The sequence below is a fragment of the Tachypleus tridentatus genome, chromosome 10 (assembly GCF_004210375.1).
Source record: "Tachypleus tridentatus isolate NWPU-2018 chromosome 10, ASM421037v1, whole genome shotgun sequence".
Lineage (NCBI taxonomy): Eukaryota > Metazoa > Arthropoda > Merostomata > Xiphosura > Limulidae > Tachypleus > Tachypleus tridentatus.
The window spans coordinates 165,015,033-165,039,575 of record NC_134834.1 but is presented as its reverse complement, the minus strand read 5'-3'; the positions used below and the strand labels follow the sequence as shown (position 1 = coordinate 165,039,575).

Genomic DNA, 24,543 nt, shown 5'->3' with positions numbered 1-24,543 from the left:
ATTGAAATATATTGAATATCAAACATTCAACACATTGCTACAATAATACATTTCTTTGTGGTCATTAAAAATTTAAATGAACTTCCTGTGTACTACAAATACATCTGCCCTAAACATGTAGTTGTTGGACTTGTTAAACAGCTGGTTTTAACAGGAATTTTGTGAAAACATAATTCTCAGTTGTTCATTGATTTAGATTTTGGGGCAACAAAACATTCACTAAATTGTTTTTAATAATGTGAAGTACACATAATACAAGTTTTTGTTAAGGGAAATTTTAAACAAAAATTCCATTTAGATTCTCTGCACATTAGAGAAAAATGTAAGCATGTCCAGAGGGATCAAATCACAAATATAAGCTACTCAATTTTTTAACTAAATCATACAAACTTCAAATAAATCATGAACCTATAATTTGCATATTTCATTTTTAACTCCACAGAAACAATGGTGGATGAAATATTTATAATGGATTCATTGTTATAACATTGTGTGAAATTATCTACAATACCAAATTTGAAGGTAATGTTTTCTAAAACACTTCATATCCTTAAATTAAAAATATATTACATTAACAAGACCTTAAAAAGCCTGTATATGCTTGTTGCCAAAATACCACCTCTTGAAATCTCAAAAATATTGAAACAATCTTGTACTAGCTACCAAAATATAGCTCATGAGAATTGAAATAATCCAATTCTTGTGTTAGAAACTCAGTATTTTGACACTAAATTTGTGCAGTTCATTTTCAAAATTAATTGTAAAAAAATATTTAAAGTTAACAAAAAAGAATGGAATCACTAATTGTGAGGTATAGCAAAGATAAAGTAGCAGCAAAACACACCTTTGTCAAATGTCCAGTAGCTATAAACATGCTGAACAACTTATTGTTTATGCTCATTTAGGAGGAAGTTAACACATGTATTCCCCTAACTTACAGTTTTGTAAAAGGTCTTAACAAAATATACATACTTTCATGCTTTGGATGTGTAACTGTTCATCCATAGTCCATTTTCTTCCAAATAGCCAATTAATAGAAGCATAAAATATGTGTCCATTGAAGTAGATTCTTCTAATATAATCTTCAAGAAGCATAATAAGTCATTATGTTTCCTCAAAACATGAACCACGTACACAGTTAACACTTGAAGAGTTCTAAGTTTCAACATTTTGGGTTTGTATTTTCACTTACTGATTTATTCAACATGCTTCTCTGTAGGAATATAACGTAAAAAGTTCTGATATACACACATCACAGAAATAAACAGTAGTAACTGTACATATGGTGTAAGACCTCCTACCCTTCTAATGGTAGCATGTATGAAATGAAAGCTAAAGATACAAAGCACATGTGTTATTAATGAATATATTTATGGAAGAATTAGGTTAAATTTTCTATTTCCACAAATGTTTTTTTTCTTCATTTTTTTCACCTTGGGCGAATTTTCTCAAAGAAAAACCTCTGCCCTCCATCTTCAAAGACACCTCTTTTTTCTATTAGTGTTCTTTTCTTCATAGCATGAAATTGTTTGAGAGCAAACTCGTAAAAATCATTTTCCATGATCCATATTTTGGAACTCTTAATCTTATGGACAGTTTCTGGGACAGGATCAATTTTGTTGTAAGTTTTCCTCAGATGCGACTTCTTACCTGTGCAAAAAAAAAAAAAAAAAAATTTTCTTTAAGTCCTAGAGTAAGACAAGACTTTTTTCCACTTCAATTCATTTATGACATGATGCTTGAATGTTAGTCATTTAAAGTATACATCTGCCCACATAACTGCTTTCTAACAGCACAGCACTCACATTTGTCCATATACCTAGTTACATTCTTGTGCTAAATTATAGCTATAACTACTGCCATACTAACTTTTATCTACCTAATCCTCAGCTTCACTATTGCCCTTAACTCCAATCACACATAGCTACATCATTATAAAATGCTATAACCTTCACCCATCTCTGCCTCTTGCATGTACAAGTAAACTGTACTAACCTTTAAGGAACTGTTGTGTGGCACCATGAAAGAATCTTGGTAGAACAGCTTCCAGTAATGCCACAAAATCCTCAAGCTCTTCAGTAACTCCTACCACCATGTAATGCTCTACTAGGTTCTGCTTTGCCTGGGCCAGAGCCCAATCATTTCCTGGCTCCCTGATATTATAGACAGGTTTACTCAATTTGACATCACAATGTTAATGCAGTGAAAGAAAAGAAAAGAACAATTTTGGTTTAACTTTAGATACAAACAGTAAATACTGAGACCCTGCCTCAAAGAAAACGTTATTCTTATAAACAAAATTTATCTTGAATACAAAATAATGGATAGTATAACATAAATGAAATTTCAATGAATCCAATTTTTAATAATACCATTACATTAAATATCTTTTACCTACTAATGTATTTTTGCATTAAACTTCTAAATGTTTTACTATACTATTCTTTAATAAAAAACTAATCTGACTTATTACATAACTTTAGACAATAAAAATATTGTTTCTAACTTCTAATAATCTTTTTTAACAAGTGTTAAGCTAACTGTAAATGCAAATATATTTAGCACAATTAAAAAATAAGAACTGTTTCTTCAATCTCTAAAGTTGTATTTATTTGAAAAACTACAACATAAAACAGTTCTTAAAACATTTGTGAAAATATCTATATAAAATCACACTTTCAATTCCGAAACCTTTCTCAAAATATTCTTTATAACAGTATTGATATTCAAATTTTTCATCATTTTAAAGTTATAATTTATATAATGTCAGTGTGTGATATATTACAACACTTACTTTCCCACACTGACAGACTTTAGTATAATTTATGATTCACCTACGGAAACTGGTGGAACTGGAAACTTGATTATGCTGATGTTAAAATGTTATGAAAAAATTATTTATTACTGGATAGTTAACTATATTATAAAAATATATATTTGTAACTACTATCAGTACTATCCTTAGAAAACTTTGAGCCCTGAAAATCTCTTTTCTATATGAGCAAGTTTAAAAAGTATATCCCCCAAAGAAAGGAAAAGAATAAGAAATCCATACTTTTGTGATTGTTATATACATTTCTCAGTAATCAGAGGGCTTAGTTAATTCTTCAGAATTATTCTGGGGCCCCATAATGCCCTTAACATTCATGTTTAGTCATGCAATATAGATTCCATTGCTAAAGGCTCCATTGTAATAAGACTGTCAATGTCCAAAACACGCACCTTTACCTACATATGCCTTTCCAGAGCTCATATAAATAGTTTTACTGTACAAAAATCCATAGAAGCTACATCAACAATTTGATTAGTATGTCTTCATGTGAGATAGCATGAATACCCCTGTTTTTCAGCTGCTTGAGGTACATGTTGTGAAAACAAAATGTGTGTATGTTTCTTATGCTGCTCTTTCTGACCAAAATCCTTTTCAGTTATGTTGTGCATTCTTTCCTAGGACATGTGGTGAGCTTCTACTGACTTTTGTCTTCTTGTATTCTTACCTGTTACAAGATGCTGCACTTTGCTAGAAAACGACTTGTTGCAGGTTTCTTTATGAAGAGTCCTTATGTCTCAAGCTGATCCATATTTCCTTTGTTTTCTAATGTAATTAAGTACAAACGATACCCTTACCTTAGAAATTTAAGAAATTTTATGCTCCTGCAATGACACATACATTGGAAAAACAGGAAGACTTGTGACAAAAATAAAATAAAGACAATAGAAAATTGATGAAAACACTGAACTTCAGGCATTGCAGAAAATGTCATATCAAATGGACACAAAATAAACTGGGAAAAAACTACAATTGACATACACAAATTTTGGAACACAAGGAAAATTAAAGAATCATTTTGCATTAACACAATCAAACCTTCAATAAACAAATCTTCCTGATTAGAGGTAACCTGTGACAACCATTAGTTGAATGTACAGGAAGTCTCTCTCTCCACCAATCAGAAACATGGTTGATTGATTGATTTAGTGTTTTATGGCACAAAGCAGCGAGGCTATCTGTGCCAGACATTCGGTAAAAATGTAAAAAAATAAAAAATAAATGTAGTAAATAAATGGAAATGTAGTAATAGACATAAATGGAAATGAAGGTAAAACAAAAAAGTATAAAACCAATGTTGGCACCTAGTCTACAATGTTAAGATAGAAGGCAGAGTATAAGAAGTTGTAAGGTATTTACTCTAGCAAAAAGGTAATGATCATAACCAGCAATTAAAACAGAAAATGGTGTAAAACCAATGGAAGACTAACAGGTAAGTTCAAGAACCACCAGGAAGACTAACAGTCACCTGAAGTTGGTCTTTCCAGTCCTGGTTCCGGGTTATGAGTCAATATGGCCAGTACTAAAAAGTAAAGTAGTAAAAGTGTGAAATGATATGCAGCAAAAGTATAATAACAACTCGCCAGGACGACTAACAAGCAGTTCAAACGGATAGTTCAAACAGTAGTGTTAGTCACCTGAAGTTGGTCTTTCCAGTCCTGGTGTCGAGTTATTTAATGTTCTGGCCATTGTCCAATATCAAATTGAATGAGAGATTATAAAACTGTAAAAAAGGAACCACAATTAAAAAGGTGTAATGAATAAATATGCAACACTTAAATGAGATTAAAAAGATTAATGGCCATTAAAAAATTAAAATCATTATCAAGGTGGACAGAGTCACCATCACCAATAACTCTGTCCAATGTTGCAGACTGACCCTGGGAAAAAATATTTTTAAAATATTGCCATCGTTGAGAATTGTAACGATTGCAAGAAAGTAAAACGTGGCTGATAGTGATTTGAGTGTTACACAAACTACACATTGGTGCATCAGTTCCAGATAAAAGAAAATGAGTTAAAAAACTGTGACCAATGCGTAGCCTAGTGAGAACAACTTCCTCCTTCCAAACTTTATGGAAGATAGATGGCCAAAGTCCAATTTTGGGTTTGATTTGAAAAAGTTTGTTGTCGCGTTGCTCACTCCAAGTGGACTGCCAGCTGGCACGGAGCCGAGCCTTGAAGACAACACCATAGTCCATGTACGGAATAGGCATAGGAGTGATGGTGCTGAAGCAGACATATTTAGCTGCCATGACTGCAAGCTCGTTCCCGCGAATACCAATATGGCATGGTATCCAGAAAAACTGGATTAAAGTAGCTGCTAATGAGAAATGGGCCAGTCGGTTTCGAATATCAGCGAGAATAGGATTTGAGCTAACGTGTAGCGATTCCAAGGCAAGTATAGAACTAAGTGAATCAGTATAAATAGTGGAGTTGGAGTACTGCTCAGCTGCAATATGATCCAGGGCAAGAGATATGGCATACAGTTCAGCAGTAAACACAGAAGCTGTAGAAGGAATTCTGCACGCAACTACTGACCCATAGCAAACCATAGCAGAGCCCACTGAATTACCTGATTTGGAACCATCTGTATAAATGGGAACTGAATGATTGTTTGAAAGATATTCATTAAATAAAAGACGGTACTTCCAATCTGGAGTATCTGCCTTTTTTAGGTGACTGAAAGAAAGGTCACATTTGGGGGCTGTAATAAGCCATGGTGGGATGGGCTGACCTGTGGAATCTGCAATGTTATCCAAGGACAGATCCAATTCATCCAATTGCGCCCGGATGCGAAGGCCAAACGGAGCAATGACAGATCGTCTGTTCTGAAAAAGTACTGCCCACCGAGGAAGGAAAACACATTTCCAGGTGGGATGCTTTGGTAAGGAATGAAGTTTCGAAGTATATTGTAAAGATAGTTGCAAACGGCGAAGGTGTAGAGAAGGTTCATGAGATTCAATGTATATACTTTGAACTGGAGAGGTACGGAAAGCCCTAGTGCAGAGTCGAAGTCTTTGGTGATGAATGGGGTCCAGCATCTTTAAGGCCGAGGGTCTGGCAGAGCCATAGACCATTGATCCATAATCGAGTTTCGATCTAATAAGAGCACGATATACCTTTAACATTGAACAGCGATCTGCCCCCCAACTGGCAGAAGAGAGAACACGGAGGATGTTCAGTGCTCTTGTGCATTTGACCTGAAGCTGCTTTAAGTGTGGTATAAAGGTCAGTTTACGATCAAAGATAAGCCCTAAGAACTTGGTCTCCGGGACCACTGGCAGCAAAACTTCACCAATATGAAGTTCAGGATCAGGGTGAATACCCCGTCGACGGCAAAAGTGCATGCATACAGTTTTGGAGAGAGAGAAATTAAAGCCGTTCGCCAGAGTCCACTTCCATACACAATTGAGGGCAGTTTGTAGTTGCCGCTCAATATATCTCATGTTTGACGACTGACATGAGATGTGAAAGTCGTCGACATACAGCCCATTCGCAACAGTGAGAGGGAGTTGTTCAGTGATGGCATTTATCTTTATACTGAAGAGTGTAACACTCAATACAGTTTTGAGGTACTCCAAGTTCCTGTACAAAAGAACGGGAAAGTGTCAAACCCACATGAACTTGGAATCTCCTGTCCATTAAAAATTTTTTAATAAACATGGGTAGATGGCCACGTAACCCATATGTATGGAGGTCTCAAGAAAACGCCATACCTCCATGTTGTGTCGTAAGCCTTCTCTATGTCAAAGAATATTGATACAAGATGTTGGCAGTTGAGAAAGGCTTCTCTGATAGATGTTTCAAGACGAATTAGGTGGTCTGTGGTGGAGTGCTGTCGACGGAACCCACACTGGGTGGGCGAGAGGAGGTTGTTTGATTCAAGGAACCAAACAAGATGAGCATTAACCATCCTTTCTAATGTCTTACAGAGACAGCTCGTCAAAGCAATTGGACGGTAGTTTGAAGGAATCTTGGGATCTTTCCCTGGCTTAGAGAAAGGTAAAATAATAGCCTGGTGCCAGGCATCAGGAAAAACATTCTCCTGCCAGATCCGGTTGAAAACAATCAGAAGGACATCAAGAGAAGCAGGAGATAGATGGTGCAGCATGTCATAATGAATATCATCAGGTCCAACAGACGTACTGGCAGACCGATGAAGGGCCATTTTTAGTTCCACCAGGGTAAAGGGACAATTATAGTCAAAGAAACAGTCAGTTCGAAAGGAAAGAGGTGATCGCTCTGCCCGAGTCTTGATGGCCAGGAAGGTGGAGGAACAAGCAGAAGTGCTAGATACCCGGCAAAAGCTTTCACCTAGAGTGTTAGCGATGTTCCGAACATCAGTCACCTCCTGACCATCAGAGAGTAAGATCGAGAGGGGGACAGAATTGTAGTGCTCATTAACCTTTTGAATCCTGTCCCATATGATCTTGGAACTGGTGGTAGAAGATATGCTGGTTGTGAACTTAATCCAAGATTTCTTCTGGCTTTGACGTCTTACCCACCTAGCATGAGCACGGGCCCGATGGAAAGCAACCCGGTTTGAAAGTGTGGGATATCTACGAAAAGTATCCCAGGTCCGCTTTTAAGCCTTCCGTGCTAAGTGACAAGCAGGATTCCACCACGGAATCGGGATATCGTGGAAAACGTGTCGAGGTTTTAGGAATACACTGAGCAGCTGCATGTGTAATACAGTCGTCTATTGATGGCTGATTTACGATGGCAGGATCAAGTTCTGCGAGAGCAGTGAAAGTGGACCAGTTTGCCTGATCCAGCTTCCACCAGGGCACGCGGGTAGGGTGGCATCGACCACGGCCAGCCTCTCTCAAAAGGATTGGAAAATAATCACTGCCTAGTGGATTACTGTCAACCCTCCATGAAAAATGGGAGAATAATGAAGGGGAGCAAACTGAGAGATCAATAGCGGTAAAGGACTGACTAGGTGCATGAAAGTAAGTGGAAGAACCAGTATTGAAAAGAGAAAGATTGTGATCAGAGAGCATCCGCTCTACAGATCGGCCCCTCCCATCAATAATAGCACTTCCCCAGAGGGGATGATGTCCATTAAAATCCCCTAGGATTAGAAATGAAGATGGCAACTGTTCAACGAGAGCATCAAGATCTGATTGATCATATGTCTCTCCAGGGGACAGATACAGAGAACAAACAGTGATGGTATGACCAAAGGAAACACAGATGGCTACAGCCTCCAAGGGTGTGTTGAGTGACAAAGACAGGGTGGGCACGTGTTGATCAACCAACAGTGCCACCACTCCATGTACTCGACCATCACACAACCTGTCATTTCTGTACAGAGAAAACTGCCAAATGGAGACAGTATCAGCAGTTTTGAGAAATGTTTCTTGTAAAGAAAGATAAACAGGATGGTAGGAAGCAATCAGCGTTTTGATATCATCCAGATTAGAATGTAAACCTCGACAGTTCCATTGTATCAAGGTGGCCATTTTTAAGAACGGGTAGGTGAAGTGGCTGGAGAACCCTTCGGTTTACGACCACGTCTTTTTTCTTTACTGTCTTTAGTCGGAGGAGGTCTATCAACCTCCATGGATCGGGTAGGCAGGTTTTTGTTATTGGAAGGGGAATCCAGTGACTGAGGACGTGCACGAATAATTGTTTTGTCTCTTTTGGTGGGAGAAAAAGATGTATCAGAAGAAATGCCTGTATTTGAAACTGAAGGATGTGGATCTTGAGGTTTGTTGGAAGGTATGGGAGGAACAGAGATGGGTGTGGAAGTCGATTCATCAACCTTTTTAACCACAGAGGTCAAAAGGCTTTTCATTTGTTTTGAAAACGATTCTCTTGGAGGCACAGAGAGATCTGTCTGCACTCCCACTGTAGTTGTGGAATAAAGTGCAGCAGCATATGTCCGAGATGGAGTTGTGGACAGCAATTTCCGAGCCTCAGGAAAACTAATGTTATGTGTCGTTTTCAAATGCTGCACCTCTTTTTCCTCCAACCATTTTGGGCAAGAATGAAAGTAAGAGATGTGAGAACCACTGCAGATTACGCAATGTGGGTTCATGTCACAGTCATAGGCATCGTGGTCCTTGCCTCCACAACGAGCACATGTCAGGGAACCACAACAAGATGTCTTTGAGTGGCCGAATCTCTGACATTGGAAACATCGAAGAGGGTTTGGTATGTATGGCCAAACCCTGCAAATGAGATAACCTGCCTTGATGGTGGCAGGTGCACGTGGTGAAATAAATGTTAAAACGAGGGTATTTGTTGGCAGTGTAACTCCATCTTTGCGAGTGGAGATGCGCCTCACTGCAGAAACTCCTTGAGTGGAGAGACCAGCGAGAATCTCTGACTCGGGAACGTTCTTCAAATCCCTTTCAACAATAACTCCTCGTGAAGAATTCAAGGTAGCATGGGGCGTAACCTCAATAGGTATATCCCCAATTGCCTTTGAATTCAAGAGGAGTTCACTGTGTTGGGATGTGGATGTTTCAACCAATATGTCACCAGATCGAAGTTTCTTTACTGACTTTGGAGAGCCAGCAAGTCCCTTTAGTCCCTTTTGAATAAAAAAAGGGGACATTTTCCCATAAAGGTTTTTCCAAAAGAGAATGTAATATAAGAAAATGAGGTAAGTGTGTTACTGATGTTGAAGATTGCTGTTCTGAGTATTCAAGACGTGGTCGCTTACCCATTGACTGTTTTTTTACAATTTTATTTAAATTTTTTGGAGGATCCATAGGAAAAGGAAAAAGTTTCGGTACCCACTGACCCCACCCACCATGGAGCCCTACAAGGGGACGCACTACAAAGTCATGCAAGGACAATGCAGCAACGCCAGGGTTTCATGAGTACTATACCCAAACACCAGCATTAGGCACAATGTCCACAACACCCGTTGAGAACTTCCAACACTGGTATTTGGTCGACTCTAGCCCAAGTGGACCAGCCGATTGACCCAAGGGGGGCCACCCAAAGGCTGCCCGTCTACAGGAATTCGAGGCCAAAGTGGTGTGTTAGGGTTGGACCCCTCAACCACCAGGATCCTCTCCTCCCCTTCACGGGTCGCCACGCACGGCAAACACGTGGGTGGATGTTTAGATCCCAGAGAAGGTAACCAGATAGAACAGAACCTTCCCTGGGAGGTCCCCTCACCACGTACAGGAATCCACACTGAGGGGCAGAAACATGGATAAACTAATTAATCATAAAACTGTTCACAGCCCACCAGAATATTGTAAATACTGACTAAACCATACACATACTAACTTGAACACAAAAAGCAGAAAACATTCAAAATGTTGTTCTCTACACTTGTGTTTCTACTACAGGCAGTTACCATCTATTCAACTGTGTCTTATGATGATGACATATTTGTAAGGATTTGAATTCATGCATGGTCAAAAATTAAAGTTGAAGACCTGGGTCCAGAGTTGTCTTAACTCTTGATGCATGAATGAAGAGATCACTTGACATGCTCCATATTGCTATTCCATCAGTCTTCTGAAAATGTTGGCTTTAAAGCCACAAACAGCCTGTTATTATATAATATTTTTGTTAACAACATTTTAAGTACTGAACTATACAACACAAAACGAGACTGTTATGTTTAATACTTATAAACATATGACAAAGTTGTCTAAGTCACCCCTGGATTCTATAAACTGGAACAAGTTGATTTTATTTTTTTTTAAATTAAAATATGCTCAATTTATTTTAAAACAAGAATTTGCAGCAGATTGACACTTACCAGCAATCCACATGCAACCCACAAAAGAATGGTATCTGAAGCCACATGTTTTCAGGATCACAGTCACTCTCCTGTCGCTCCACACATTCATCAAATGTCTTAAATATGTAAATATCATCAGAAGTTTAAAGAAGCATAGCAAAAGTATGATTAAATGATAACCAGCTTTAATTAATTTTAAGCAATTTACATAAAAATCCAGATAAATTATAACAAATTATCCTTACGATAAAGCCAAATATTAAAAGTTATACATACAAAAGTTCTTGCAACTGACTGCAAAATATTTAGCTTTTCTAGTTTTCAATCTTGATCTATAACTATTTTTACCTTACTTCTGTAGAAATTAAAATCAAATCAAACATTAGCCTATATGCATAATTACAGTTGAATTTTTTGATTCTGTAATTTAAAAGAAAACAAAATACTTACCACAGTGTTTCCTTTTCTTTTGCGAACTACATACGGTCGAAAATCATCACCATAACGAAGGAAATAGTAATAAGACACTAGTCTATCAAGGGGTTTTCGTATAAGATTGATATAGATCGGTTTTTGTGAAATTCCATATCTGTTGAAAAGAAGCATCGATCAACAAGCTTAAGTAATATTTAGTATCTACATGTAAATAGAACAAGTAGGCTTAAAACATTCAGAACAAGAAGAAACTTGATAATTACTTAAAATTGTAACGAGATTTTTATTACCTCAAAAGCTTTATTTTAGAATTCTTTCTCAAAAAAAAAACAATTAAACAGAAAATGGTGAAATTAATCAAGTTGAGTCATAGAGTATGTTAAAACTGCTTAAAAAGAAAGAGCTGTTAAGTAGATTATTAAAACATTAATGGAATTTTGGATAATTGCTTTTGGTATTAACTTACGATTGTTAGTTACTGATCAAATTAGCTCACTACTGTAATATATTTAGACTATTATTGCATTATTTTAATTTTTTTAATGTACAAGCTTTTGGCTCAATTATCTAAGCCTTCTACAAGTGCAATAAATTTAATAAACAACAGGATCTAGAAAACACTTTTTTCTTACTAACTGCTTAGGATAACTATTGTTAATAAAAGTCTGTTGCAGCCATGTCAGTTCAATTTCTCTGTATTCTTTACGTACATTCCACATGCAGTGTATGCTAAGGTTTTTATGATACTGTTTTTAACACATACCTAATTCACAATCATTAGATAAAAGCTGTAAAATATGTGCTTTTTTTGGCATTCAATAAACATTTTTATATACAAAACATGCAAAACTGTGTATTCAACTAAGTTAGTTTAAAACTGCTTCTTCACTATTAACATTGGTTACTCATCTTCTTTCATAATAATTTTTATTTTTTCTACATAAAAAGTTTTCAATGAATTGTATTTTCTTTATGTACTTTCAATACTGCAGAAGACTAGTGCTTGAATTTCAGTTTCTACACAACACATACACACAAAGTAAATGAAGCTTTTCTAAGTTAATATTATAATTATGTATAAGAGAAAGCAAAAAAAATCAAAATTTTAAGAGACTTTTGCATTTGTGGTTGAGAAAAATCATCTAACACACACAGAAAGACTGAAAAAAAGTTTAAAGTAATGTAACAAGAGAAAAAATCTTTATCTTGGTCTCTTTATCAAATGAATTTTTTTAGGTTAAGAAACATTCATAAGGCATGCAAACACCGTTAAACATGGTAATCATTGTAATGACAAACTTTAAACAGAAGAACAAAAGAAACATCTTTTCTGCCAAATTTTCATTTAAACAGTGGTTCATGTTTTAAAACAAAAGGCAGATAAATGAAATTTACATTCTTGATACTGCCACAAACTAGTGCAAATGTACCCCTCTAAATCTGATTTATGTAAATAAATTTAGTAAATATTAATTTTTCACAACAAGCAAGCATTTACAGGATTTACTCTTTAGAATTGCATAATTGTCATTAATTATGGGATATTTAGTTTAAATTTTAATTATATTAGGTTACGTGCATTAGGTGTTTCTCTTGCATTGCCATGTGTTAAAATGATGCTTTATATTGATAACTTCATTAAGTTCAAGTTTCTTAAATATGCAGTCACAAATTTATAAGTACACTTAACCTCACCATAAACATTCCTTAAATATGTAGCTTTAGTTCATTTAACATTATCCACTTTGAGTGATGTATATTTATTGTTCCACCTCTTCAACAGTTATCACACTGTTTTAATATCCTTTTGATATGTGCAGTGTTTTTTTATTTTTGTTTAGACTTGTTCTTGTTTATTAAAAACATCACTAGTCAGAGGTTTGGAATTGATATTTTTAATGCAGTCCTTCATTTTAATTTTGTTTTATTTCACTTGTGTTGAATATTAATGTCATATATATATTTGAAACATACAAAGTACACAATCAAGGGTATAAATATAAATAGCAATTTATTTTTCTACCAAAGATGAAAGTGAAAGAAAATCTGTGATGTAGAGGCCTAATGCATTCTTTGATTGGCTGTACCTTGTGCTGTGGACTACATTTTCACATATTCAAGGCTCATCAGCACAGCTTGTGTTAGCAAACCCAAAAGTATTTTGTGAGTAAAATCTAACTCCTGAATTAGGTTAAGCATACAGTAATTTCTAATATAAAAAGTAAATTGGAAATATTACTGTTCCTGCAAATCACAGTAAGTTGAAAAACAAAAATGCACCACCATGGGCCAAAGATGTGCTCTCACTTTCACATGCTTCAAGACGAAAAGCACTGTTATTGCAGTCTAATGTAGCATTAATAATTAAATAGTTTGGTTTGTTTTGAGTTTTGAGCAAAGGTATACAAGGTCTGTCTGCACCAGCTATTCCTAATTTAGCAGTGATAGACTAAATGGAAGACAGCTGGTCAACACCAGCTACTTTGAGGCTACTCTTTTACAAACAAAAAGTGTGATTTACCATTATATTATTGTTGTCTTCACAGCTGAAAGACTGAGAATGTTCAGTGATGGGGATTAGAACCTGCAACCCTCAAATCGTAAGCTAAGCCTCCTCTCCAGCGTGCATATTTATACTATTTAAATCCCAAATAAAATGTACTTACTTTCAAATGCTCATATAACTATAGTAAATGAACCTACAAGCCACAAAGACAATGTTTATTAATATTTCATACAATAAATTAACTGTTGCATCATGAGATGTTAATGCTAGGCTTCACTGGCATTCAAACAAGCATGACATCTATCTTTGAATGCTTGATATGTTGTTACACAATTTCTAATTCTAGTTCAATGGAAAGCATTTGTGACTTGGTGCTTTAATTTGCCATTGGTTTTGGGTGTATTTTCATATATATCCTCCACTACTATGAGAAATAAAAATAAAACTTTTAGAATCAATATACAGAAGTCTCATCATTTAAGGAAGGATATACATGATGTATTTCAAGATACAATATTGCACAAACTGTATATTTCACATTTCAATTTTGCATTAAAAAAAAGGTTTATGATTCACAAAACTTCAAATTTCAAACACATTCTAGTGTCCTTCAATCACACTAGCCTGTCATATAAGGGCCTAAACCCTTGATCAACAACACTTATTTTTATAAAAAATTTTGAAATCTTGGTTATTACAAGAGCATTAAAAAAATATGAATTTGAAAATTAAGTATGGATCCTGTTACAAAAGGTAACAAACCAAGAATTAAAACCACAGTTGCAAAATTTATAAAATGTAATCCTTGCTTTGGCATACAGATAAGTGAATAAAGCTGCCAAAGTAAGGGGTTACATTTTATAAATTTGTGATTGTTGTTTTAATTCTTGTTTTGTTGCCTGTTTCTTTTGGAGCAGAATCCAGACATTTTAAAAGCCAGTTTTTTTAATATTCTTGTGTGTTTACTTTAAATGTTATACATGCACAAAGTATACACTTTACCTTTAAAAACTCTCTCTTGCCTATCTATTGATGTGTAGTGCCATCCATTGGGTTGAAAGGTAAGCAAGTATGTGTACAATGTGTTTACGTTATACCTGTATATACATGGAGTTTTATTGGAATATCAAAAGAAGATACCACAGACCATTAAAGCAAGCTGGAAAAATGTTGTAGTGGCAGTCTAAGCCATACATATGATAGCCCTACTGAGGTAATCAGGTAGATAGGTAGTAGACAAAAGTTGCTGTTTTAGAATTATTGTACTGGAAATGTTAGTGACCTGTTGTGCATATTATTTGTATATACACTCATAATTATCATATCCAATATTCTGAATGGTTGGTTTTTCATTTATAAATTCAACAGGGTGGTTTTCTGTCACAGTTATTTGGAATCCTTGCTGATCCCCACTAATAAGTACAACCATATCTAAAATTAAAACATTTAACACTTGTTTTAGTTTCAACCAACAGTATACATCTAACATGTAATTTCATGAAGATATCCTGTCTGAAACTTTACCAATCAAAACTAGAAATTCTTAAAAGTTGTTTACAGTTTTGATCAAAAATTAATTGAACCTTACCACCATGTGAAACTCTGAGCTCAATTACATATCGAACTGATTTGAGATAAGTGATTATATTTTACAATTATTTAAAAGAACAAGTCACAAAGTCAAGTAAGATGTTACTGACAAACATGAAATAACTCACCTTTGAAAATTTAGGAAAGCAATATGTCCATGATAAAGTGCAGGTTTCTTATCCTGCCATGATGTAACATTCTCAATGAACCTCCTCTGTTGGAAGAAACATAAATGTTATTGGCTTTAAAAAAAAAAAAAAAAAACAAAACAGAAATGTTGGATAAGGTTATAAATTATATAGGAATTTCAATTCCTACTAATAAGGATTATGGTAAAAAATATCAATAACAATGACAAACCCAACTAAAGTTTATTGTATTATAATTAATAAAGGCTTTGTTTTGTGGCACATATACTCCTAGTTAAACTCGTACATTAAAGTAGCTATATTATCTCTAGCAGTATTGATGTGCAGAATGTGAAATTTGTTATATTTAGAAATATGCACATTCCTGGTGGAATTGAAGTGTACACGGTGAATTTTTCTATATTTTCCCACAAGCACATTCTTAGTGGTATTAAAACATAGAACATTAAATTTGTTAGGTTTACATAGATTATTAAAAAAACTCTTACCTGGTGTGAGGAGCAACATCACACACATATTCCTGATAATACTGATGTGTAAAATATGAAATTTATGTTTGCAGAGGTCATAAAAAACAAACAACCTTACCTGATCTGAAAGTGACATCACATGCACATTCCTTGTGGTGTTGATGTGTAGAACATGAAACTTATTACGTTTACACAAATCATAAATCACACCCATAAGACTTGTGCTTGCAGTTTTAGGGACTCGATTATAAATTATAAGTAAATCATCAAATGGAGATTTGGCATCTTCTCCATTATTGACAAACTCAGAAAGTATATCCGTTTTGCTGTCTTCAAAGTTCCTTAGCTTAAGTTGACTAATAGTAGCAGCTGAAAATAAAAAAAAAATTCATTGAATTTTGCAACTCAATTGTGGTAAAAAGAAAATACAAAAGATTTTGGTTATAATAGGGTTTTCCCATAATGATATGGTAAACATAAATCTAGTTCCCCAAGAGATTACCTTCTGAGATAAGGACTTATAAAGTATTATCTTTCAAGTAAAAAATTTAGATGATTTTGATCCCCATTTTGAAGCACATACCTTAGAACATTTAAATGTAAAAAATAAGGTCTCAAATTTCATTCATCTTATGATTTATACCACTTTTATTTCTTGTGGGATAAAAAAATGCTTTCAACTATTCAATAGCTCAAAGTAAATTTTCTTTCTATTAAAATACATGTATTCTAACCATTGATTCTAAACTACTACCACCTTTTTATTGTAAGTAATTGAACAATGTTAGATTAATACAATTGTTTTAGACTAACTACACTATATGTCAGTTTACACTAACCTAATCTTTCAATTGCTTCATCCTGATGAGAGACCTTCATTATGAAATGACAATATAATGCAGTAAAAACAATTACACCCAAAAGTATGATGAACTGCTTTATCTGCCACATCTTTCGTGTCAGCTAGTCAAACTAAAAGTAGCCATCCCTAAAATAAAAAAAATGACAAGACATATCAGAACCCTGAGATATTGAAAAATAACACAGAATCTAGCAAAACATATCTTGTTTTTTGGGTATTCTTATTATGTTATGAATTATAAAACATCTTTAGTGCAAATTTACACATGTAAGAGATTAAAGTGTTCATATTAATTGTTCCAGATTTTGTAATACAATTACTAGGTGCTGAAAATATGATAAAACCTTAATTTTTTATTATCTGTTGGACACTATACAATTAGTTAATTGTTTATTATCAGTTACATACTAAAAAAATTAAGTTATTTTTATTTATCATCAGATGAAGATGCTTAATATAAGTTATTTCATTTATGATATTTCATTTCTTTCCACAAAATGACTACACTTTATTTACAAAACATATTTGTGAATCTAATTATAATACTGTTATAAAAATTGCACCAGTTTTTCCCTTGTCATAGATTCTCAAATTCTGTGAAGTAATGTTGAGAAATGTCATACTATAGCTAACCAATAGTTTTATTAAAATCATAAAAACCAACAAATTAGCAGCAAAAATAGTTAAACAGAATATTTAATTTTAACAATATATTAATTAGTATGCTACACATAAATGCATATTAACAGGAATGGTCATTTTAAAACAATTTAGATTCCTTCTATACAAGAAATGTAGTTTTTTTAGGAAACTTCACAAACAAATTTCACCAAATCTGAATAATATGTAGTCTTTTAAATTGCACAATTTTTTACTGTGTACAGTATTTTTATTTGTTATTCCTGTACTTTGTGTTTTAGGTTTAATTATCATTATTGCAGCAACATATCTTATATATTATTTACCCAAGAATTTTATTTTGCTTTAGATACTGAAGACAGAATCTGCATGATTCTAAAACCTTTATCTGTGCCCCCTTCTGTTATAAACAACCAGTGTTGTTCATCTTAAGTACTGTCCTTTTTGTTTGAAAACAACAGTACTTTGAATTAAAAAGAACAAATCACAAAGAACAAGTTTATTACAAGTTGCAACATAATTAAAAGATGCTTGATCTCTAAAATATTGCTGTAATGTTGGTCTTATTGGCAGGCTCTTTGAAATTATCTGCATAAACCTGAATAACTTATTTTTTTCATTTAACATGTCTAAAAACTTGAACACTCATAAGTTATTGTTGGCCAATGTCACAAGTGATGTTCAAACCTTCAAGACAGACATAAAATTAAATCAACTTACATGTACAATGTAAAATATACTACTGTACAAAATTGTAAGGACAAATTTAAGAATTAGATTTTGGGCTACTTTCAAAGAGCAATGGAATGTAAATCACTGGTGAAACATCATTTTATTTACCTTCGTATTTAATACAATAGACACTCAGTGGATGTGCTTAAGTTTAACAAATGGTTCATATTTTATGAGTCTTTCTTTTGTTTTAATGATTACAGACAGTTTGTCAGGAATTGTTGCAACATATTTAATCAAAGTGTCCTTTGAGATTTTATTCCAAATCTTTCTAATGCACTCCCATGAAGTTTCTTTTCATTTGTCAAATTTTTGATCTATCAAATTCCAAACCTGCTCAACTGGTTTGAGATCATGACTCTGTGGGGGTCATTGCATCCTTTGAATGACTCCAGCAGCTTCTTTCTTAGTTAAGTAATTTCTGCACAGGTTGAATGAGTGTTTGAGGCAATTATCTTTTTGGTTGTAGAATCCTTTACTAATAATATCCAAACCACAATGAATATTATGACAAATCAGTATCTAATGGTACTTGCACTGGTCCTTTATTTCATCTATTTTGCAAACATCTCCTGTCACCTCAGTAGAAAATCCCCAAACCATCATACTGCTTCCCCCATACTTCAAAGTAGGTTTTAGGTTTTGAGGTTAAAACTTGGACTCATCCATCCTCAGCACCCTTTTCTAGTCACTAACAATTCAGTTTCTGTACTTTTTAGCAAATTGTAGTTTCTTAACATTATGTGGAAATGGAAGTTTTTGTTTTTTTTAATGATCAAATATTCTATTCTCATCGAGTCTTTTTGTTACTGTAGATCTGGACACTTTCCTGTCATTTGGTACATGGTTGTTTATCTCATGTTTGAGATCAGTGGCAGTCTTCCTTCTGTCCTGAAGGCAGCATAAACAAAAATATTTAACATCAGTATCATTGAGTTTAGGTGTACTTGACAATGTTTGGGGAGCATTTCAAGTCTGCAACAATTTGTCTGGGAGTTCTACCTGCATTACATAAAGCTTTTATGTGAACTATTTGGGTCATGGCATAACAACAAAACTTAATATATATAGTGATAGCTTACTTAAACATTGAGTAAGGTCATTTTGAGTATCAAAAGTAGCTTGACAGTAATGTTTAGGTTTTTGCAATACAGTTCAAAACAAGCACTGAGAAAAGCAGAAAAAAATCATGTTTATTTTGCAATCTTCCTAAGATGGAAAGAGACTTACAATGCCAACATCAGTAACTTTTTAAAACAGGATACCAGTTTATGTTTTATAGTTTTTTGTTGTTTTGTTTCATTAAACAAATTTTTGTAAGCTACATTTCTGTTTTGTAGTAGAAACTACTTGTTAAAATGTGTACACAGAGCTCACCTACTTGTCAATTATTCATCCAATAAAAGAATCAATCCTATATACAGTTCTCCTAGTGCAACACTTAATTCTTACAGAATGTTAAAATAATCCTCTTACTCTTTAATATTTCTGAAAGTTGATCTCAAACTGTATATATTTTTTAAACAAGAACCAAATACTCAACTAAATTGGTAGGTGTTAGAAATTTCATGGACTGCAGTGTAAGTTGAATGAAAATGGGACATGTTCTGACTTTTTTACTGAAACCTTCTCAAATTAATGAACAAAAATCTCAAAACAGGCCATTAAAAGAACCCATTATTACATTTGAAATAAATCATTCACACTTGCTACTACCTTCATTCTCTGCTTTCTACAAAAAGGTAATTATGTATGTACTAATAACATTGAATATTTTAATATATTTTATTTCCAGCTACAGAAAGATATTAAACTCAGTATTTATTTATTATGGTTCATCTATTAAGATTCACCTTGTATTCTTAGGCATTTAAATTATCAAAAATTTTAACTTCATTGTTGGATTGTGAGGTATACTGTATTCTTGTGTAAGCTCATGTCCAAATGTTATACATTTGTAAAACAATGTAGTATAAGTGTTAGACTTCTGCCTCAATGTGCTCATATTTTCATAATGTTTACAAAATATTATTGAAACATAATATTATTAACTATGTTATAAACTTAAAATAGCAGTTTACAAAACTGATTAATCCACACTATATTATTTAGTGTATATACATCACTAGCTTGAAAGTTTGACTCTTTAAATTAAATGCTCTATCCCTGTGGTTTTATTTTAAAATTGGCTTTGAAAATAAAATATATAACAATCAGTTAAATATGAATATTTAAACGTGAATAGTAGGACAACTTTAATGACATCTGTCACTGTTAATCATATACATTAATTTAATTTGAACTTTGAAATAATTTTTCAGTGTATTATTAGCACCTTTCTATCAGAAAAACAAAAATTAGGAGGATCAAGTTAATGTTAAGACTCAATTACATACTACACTAAAAATTAAAATCACACTGCTTAATATCTCCACGTGTCACGAAATTAGTTTTAGTTCTACAAAATAATACCATTACAAATAGTACTAAGGTTTCATCACAAATTAAACATCACATTCATGGCTGAATTTCACTCTATTCAATGACAAATTAATTAAAAACAGATAAATGATGCGAGTGTAAACGCTAAATGAATTGTATAACTCAACTTTCGTGTGTTGCCATGTGATTATAACGAAAATCCCGGTTCAAAATATTTGAAACAGTAACAGTGATACTAAACTAAACGAAAGAGAGAGAACAAAATTAGAAGTTAATAAAACTACGAAACGTGAACTAGTATTACAAAAAAAAAAACGGATATGAGTACCTGAACAATGATATTTTGATTGAAACTCTATACTAAAATGAAACACTACCGCAAATAACTAATGACTTATTGAAATACCTATTCGAAATTCTTCCTATTAATTGGTTTTAATAGTATTAGAACGTTGTTACATTATAAAACCTACGAACATGATCATTGATAACGTAACGCCCTCTTTAACATTATCACACTATACATTTTTTATGTTTTGGTTTTTGGAAATAAAATAAATGAGCTTCATGATGTAATTTGGAGATAAATATATAAACCCACTGCTAGTTTCTTTTAATTTAACAAGAAATTAACGTCTTTCATTGCTAGTATTGTTTAACGCCGTTACTTTTCCACTTGTCTCCCTGGTAATATTGTTTGAAGTTTCGAAATTGGTGTCCGTTTGTTTGTTTATAGTTAAGTGTGTGTGTTTTCTTACAGCGAAGCCACATAGGGTTATCTGCTGAATCCACCGAATAGGGAATCGAACCCCTTATTTTAGCGTTGAAAATCCGTAGACTTACTACTGTACTGTACAAAGCTACACAATGGGCTATTTGTGCTGTGTCCACCACAAGTATCGAAGCCCGATTTTTAGCGATGTAAATCCGTTAATATACCCCCGAGCCACTGGAGGGGTAAAACTAGTGTCATAGATAACTTTGTGCATTACCTAAACAAAATTTAATTTTTGGTATATTAAAATTTAAATAAAATTCTGTAGCGAGTAAAATTTAATTCTTAATAATAATTCATTTATAATGTTTATGGTGATAACTTCAGAATATTAATTTATAAAATAATCATTTCAATGAAACTTAATATTTCTCAGGGGATTATTAAGTTATCCCATTTGTTTAAATAAACAAAATTGGATTTTTGGTACAATAATATTTTTCTTAAATTCTGTACCAAGTAAGATTTAAGTCTTAATAATAGCTCATTTCTGATACCTATGGTGATAACTTTATAATATTAATTAATAAAATAATAATGTTGATTACATTTGGGATTTCACACGGGATTCCCTCGGTTAACTCAGCAGATAGCACGAAAATACACACGGGATTATTAAGGTTATCCCATTCGTTCACAGACAAATTAAACAACAACCGTATTGAAAGTGGACGTTGCAGTTGTTTTAAAAACATGAACTCTTCAATTGCTCAACAGTAGATCTGAGATTTCACACAGCTAAAAACCGGGTTTTGATACACGTGGTCGGCATAGCACAGATAACCCATTCTGCAGCTTTGCTCTTAACAACAGACGTAAACAGAATCCACATCAAAGTGCGAACACGAAAACTTATACAATACCCTTGCCATTTCTTATTCAATATGTTGCAGTGAATAGACGATATGTATTTGAACCGAATAAATGTTATTAACTCCAAGTAAAGTAAATAAAAAGGTAGTTTTTTCATAAATTATTGAACGACTGAAAATAGTAAAATATATAAATTTTTCATACGGTATCATGTATATAATTTTAAAAATCTTGCAGATAACTGTAAGTATTTCTCAGTCTTCATTTCTTACAATTGGGAGGTGTGTAAGGAGGAAACCTTTGCTCTCTAAGAGAAACATCAAGTCAAGACTGAAATTTACCAGAGATAATGTAGACAAAGACCAGGACTTCTGGAATAATGTTCTTTGGACAGATGAGTCCAAAACAGAATTATTTGGACATCAGAACAGAGGACATGTTTGGCGTAAATCAAATACGGCATTCCACGAAAAGAACCTTATACCAACTGTGAAGCATGGAGATGGAAGTGTCATGGTTTGGGGCTGCTTTGCTGCAGCAGGACCTAGACAGCTCACATCAAAGAATCCACCATGAATTCTACTGTGTATCAGAGGGTGCTTGAAGATCATGTAAGACCATCTGTACGAAAATTAAAGCTGAAACGGAACTGGACCCTGCAACACGACAATGATCCACAACATACCAGTAAATCCACCAAATACTGGCTGAAAACTAAGAAATGGAAAGTTCTGGAATGGCCGAGTCAAAGCCTAGATCTTAATCCTATACAGATGCTGTGGGGTGACTTGAAATGGGCTGTACATGCAAGAAATTACTCAAACATCTCATAGCTGAAAGAATTCTGCACTGAGGAGTGGGACAAACTTTCTTCAGACCAATGTCAGAGACTGGTAGATGGTTACAAGAAGCGTCTCACTGCAGTTATTTTAGCCAAAGGGGGTAACACTAGCTACTAGGGAGTAGGGTGTCCTAACTTTTTCCTCAGTTAGAATATGCATTTTTGTAGAATTACATTTACAGAAGATCTTGAAAAGTCTTTTCTCCAGTTTTAATTGTTTAGTTATATTCCTATAATCTCTCAGTACTGTTGAAATTGAGATTAAATATCTATATATCCAAAAATGTTACACAAATACACGGGCTTTCATAGGATGTCCTAACTTTTTCACATGACTGTATATCAAATGGACAAACTTGAATAGCATTATCTTTTCAAGAGAAACCAGTACAGATGCAATATAATGCTAGATGTATATGTGGCTGTTAAACTTTGGTACAGGTCTAGCGCAGTATTGTGGAAGTGCCTGATTAGGTTAGTTCACTTGCACTGTAACCGGTACACTTGTCACTGTAAACTTTTGTTTCTCTATCAACTGAATCAAAACTTCTATTTCATACAGGGTAACAACTTAAATTGTCTTAGTTAAAGAAAGGATGTCCCAAAGATTCCAGTATTGACTTATGGTTTTGCTAGAAATACAATCAATAAATTTATTCACGAGTATATCCTCCTAATCTGCAAGTGTCATTGCATGGTAGGTCTTCCTGTGCAACTGGCGCAAATCATCCTCATAGGTGGTTAATCCTTTGCTGAAAGTTCTCTTCTGACATTTGAACTTGGCCCATTGGATTACCCAATTGTCAGTTGGGCTAAGTTATTGAGAGAGCTCATAGAACACTGACTTACAGTCCTCTTACTTTTTTTTTTAACATGACCTAGCGCGTTAAGGCGTGCGCTTCGTAATCTGAGGGTCGCCGGTTTGCGCCCGAATCGCGCCAAACATGCTCGCCCTCCCAGCCGTGGGGGCGTTATAATGTGACGGTCAATCCCACTTTTCGTTGGTAAAAGAGTAGCCCAAGAGTTGGCGGTGGGTGGTGATGACTAGCTGCCTCCCCTCTAGTCTTACACTGCAAAATTAGGGACGGCTAGCACAGATAGCCCTCGAGTAGCTTTGTGCGAAATTCCAAACAAACAAACAAAACTTTTTTTTATTAAAATGTTCAACATAATCGACAGTTGGACTGTATAAGCTCAGAACTAGTTGTTGGAAAGACTTTTTCAGTCCATTCATTTGAGGTAGTTATCTACCTGGAATGCATTAGGAAACTTTCAGAATCAGTTTTCAATTTTTTTTTTTTTACCCTTGAAAATTGAGGGTAAAATCAGTTTGACTTTGCTTACAGGATTTAGTGCTGTTGACCAAAACTTCCTCCTTGTGAGTTCTTGGCCAATGCCTGACCGAGATGGCACTGATGTTTTGAGTGCATAGTGGTTATCATAATGAGGAGCCCGGCATGGCCAATCGCGTTAAGGCTCCATGCTCGCTCTTTCAGCCGTGGGGGCGTTATAATGGTACGGTCAATCCCACTATTCATTGGTAAAAGAGTAGCCCAAGAGTTGGCGGTGGGTGGTGATGACTAGCTGCCTTCCCTCTAGTCTTACACTGCAAAATTAGGGACGGCTAGCACAGATAGCCCTCGAGTAGCTTTGTGCGAAATTAAAAAACAAACAAACAAACAAATCATAATGAGGGGCACCAGCATTCTGATGAGCGGTTAGTTCCATGACTGTACTCACAA

General features: G+C 34.2%; 1 protein-coding gene across 2 annotated transcripts; it reads right to left on the bottom strand.

Moving 5' to 3' along the window:
- Positions 1-215: 215 nt before the first annotated feature.
- On the bottom strand, positions 216-20,898 carry LOC143230843 (heparan sulfate 2-O-sulfotransferase 1-like). Of its 2 annotated transcripts, none has more exons than XM_076465086.1 (8): positions 20,701-20,898; positions 16,537-16,685; positions 15,816-16,066; positions 15,207-15,292; positions 10,998-11,136; positions 10,566-10,663; positions 1,996-2,153; positions 216-1,650 (listed from the first exon to the last, which is right to left on the bottom strand). In XM_076465086.1, the coding sequence occupies exons 2-8, from the start codon at positions 16,646-16,648 to the stop codon at positions 1,430-1,432; spliced, it is 1,065 nt and encodes a 354-aa protein (XP_076321201.1). In that variant the 5' UTR covers positions 16,649-16,685; positions 20,701-20,898; the 3' UTR covers positions 216-1,429. The 2 variants fall into 2 exon arrangements, with proteins under 2 accessions (XP_076321201.1, XP_076321200.1); XM_076465085.1 differs by having other exon boundaries at positions 20,779-20,865.
- Positions 20,899-24,543: the final 3,645 nt, after the last annotated feature.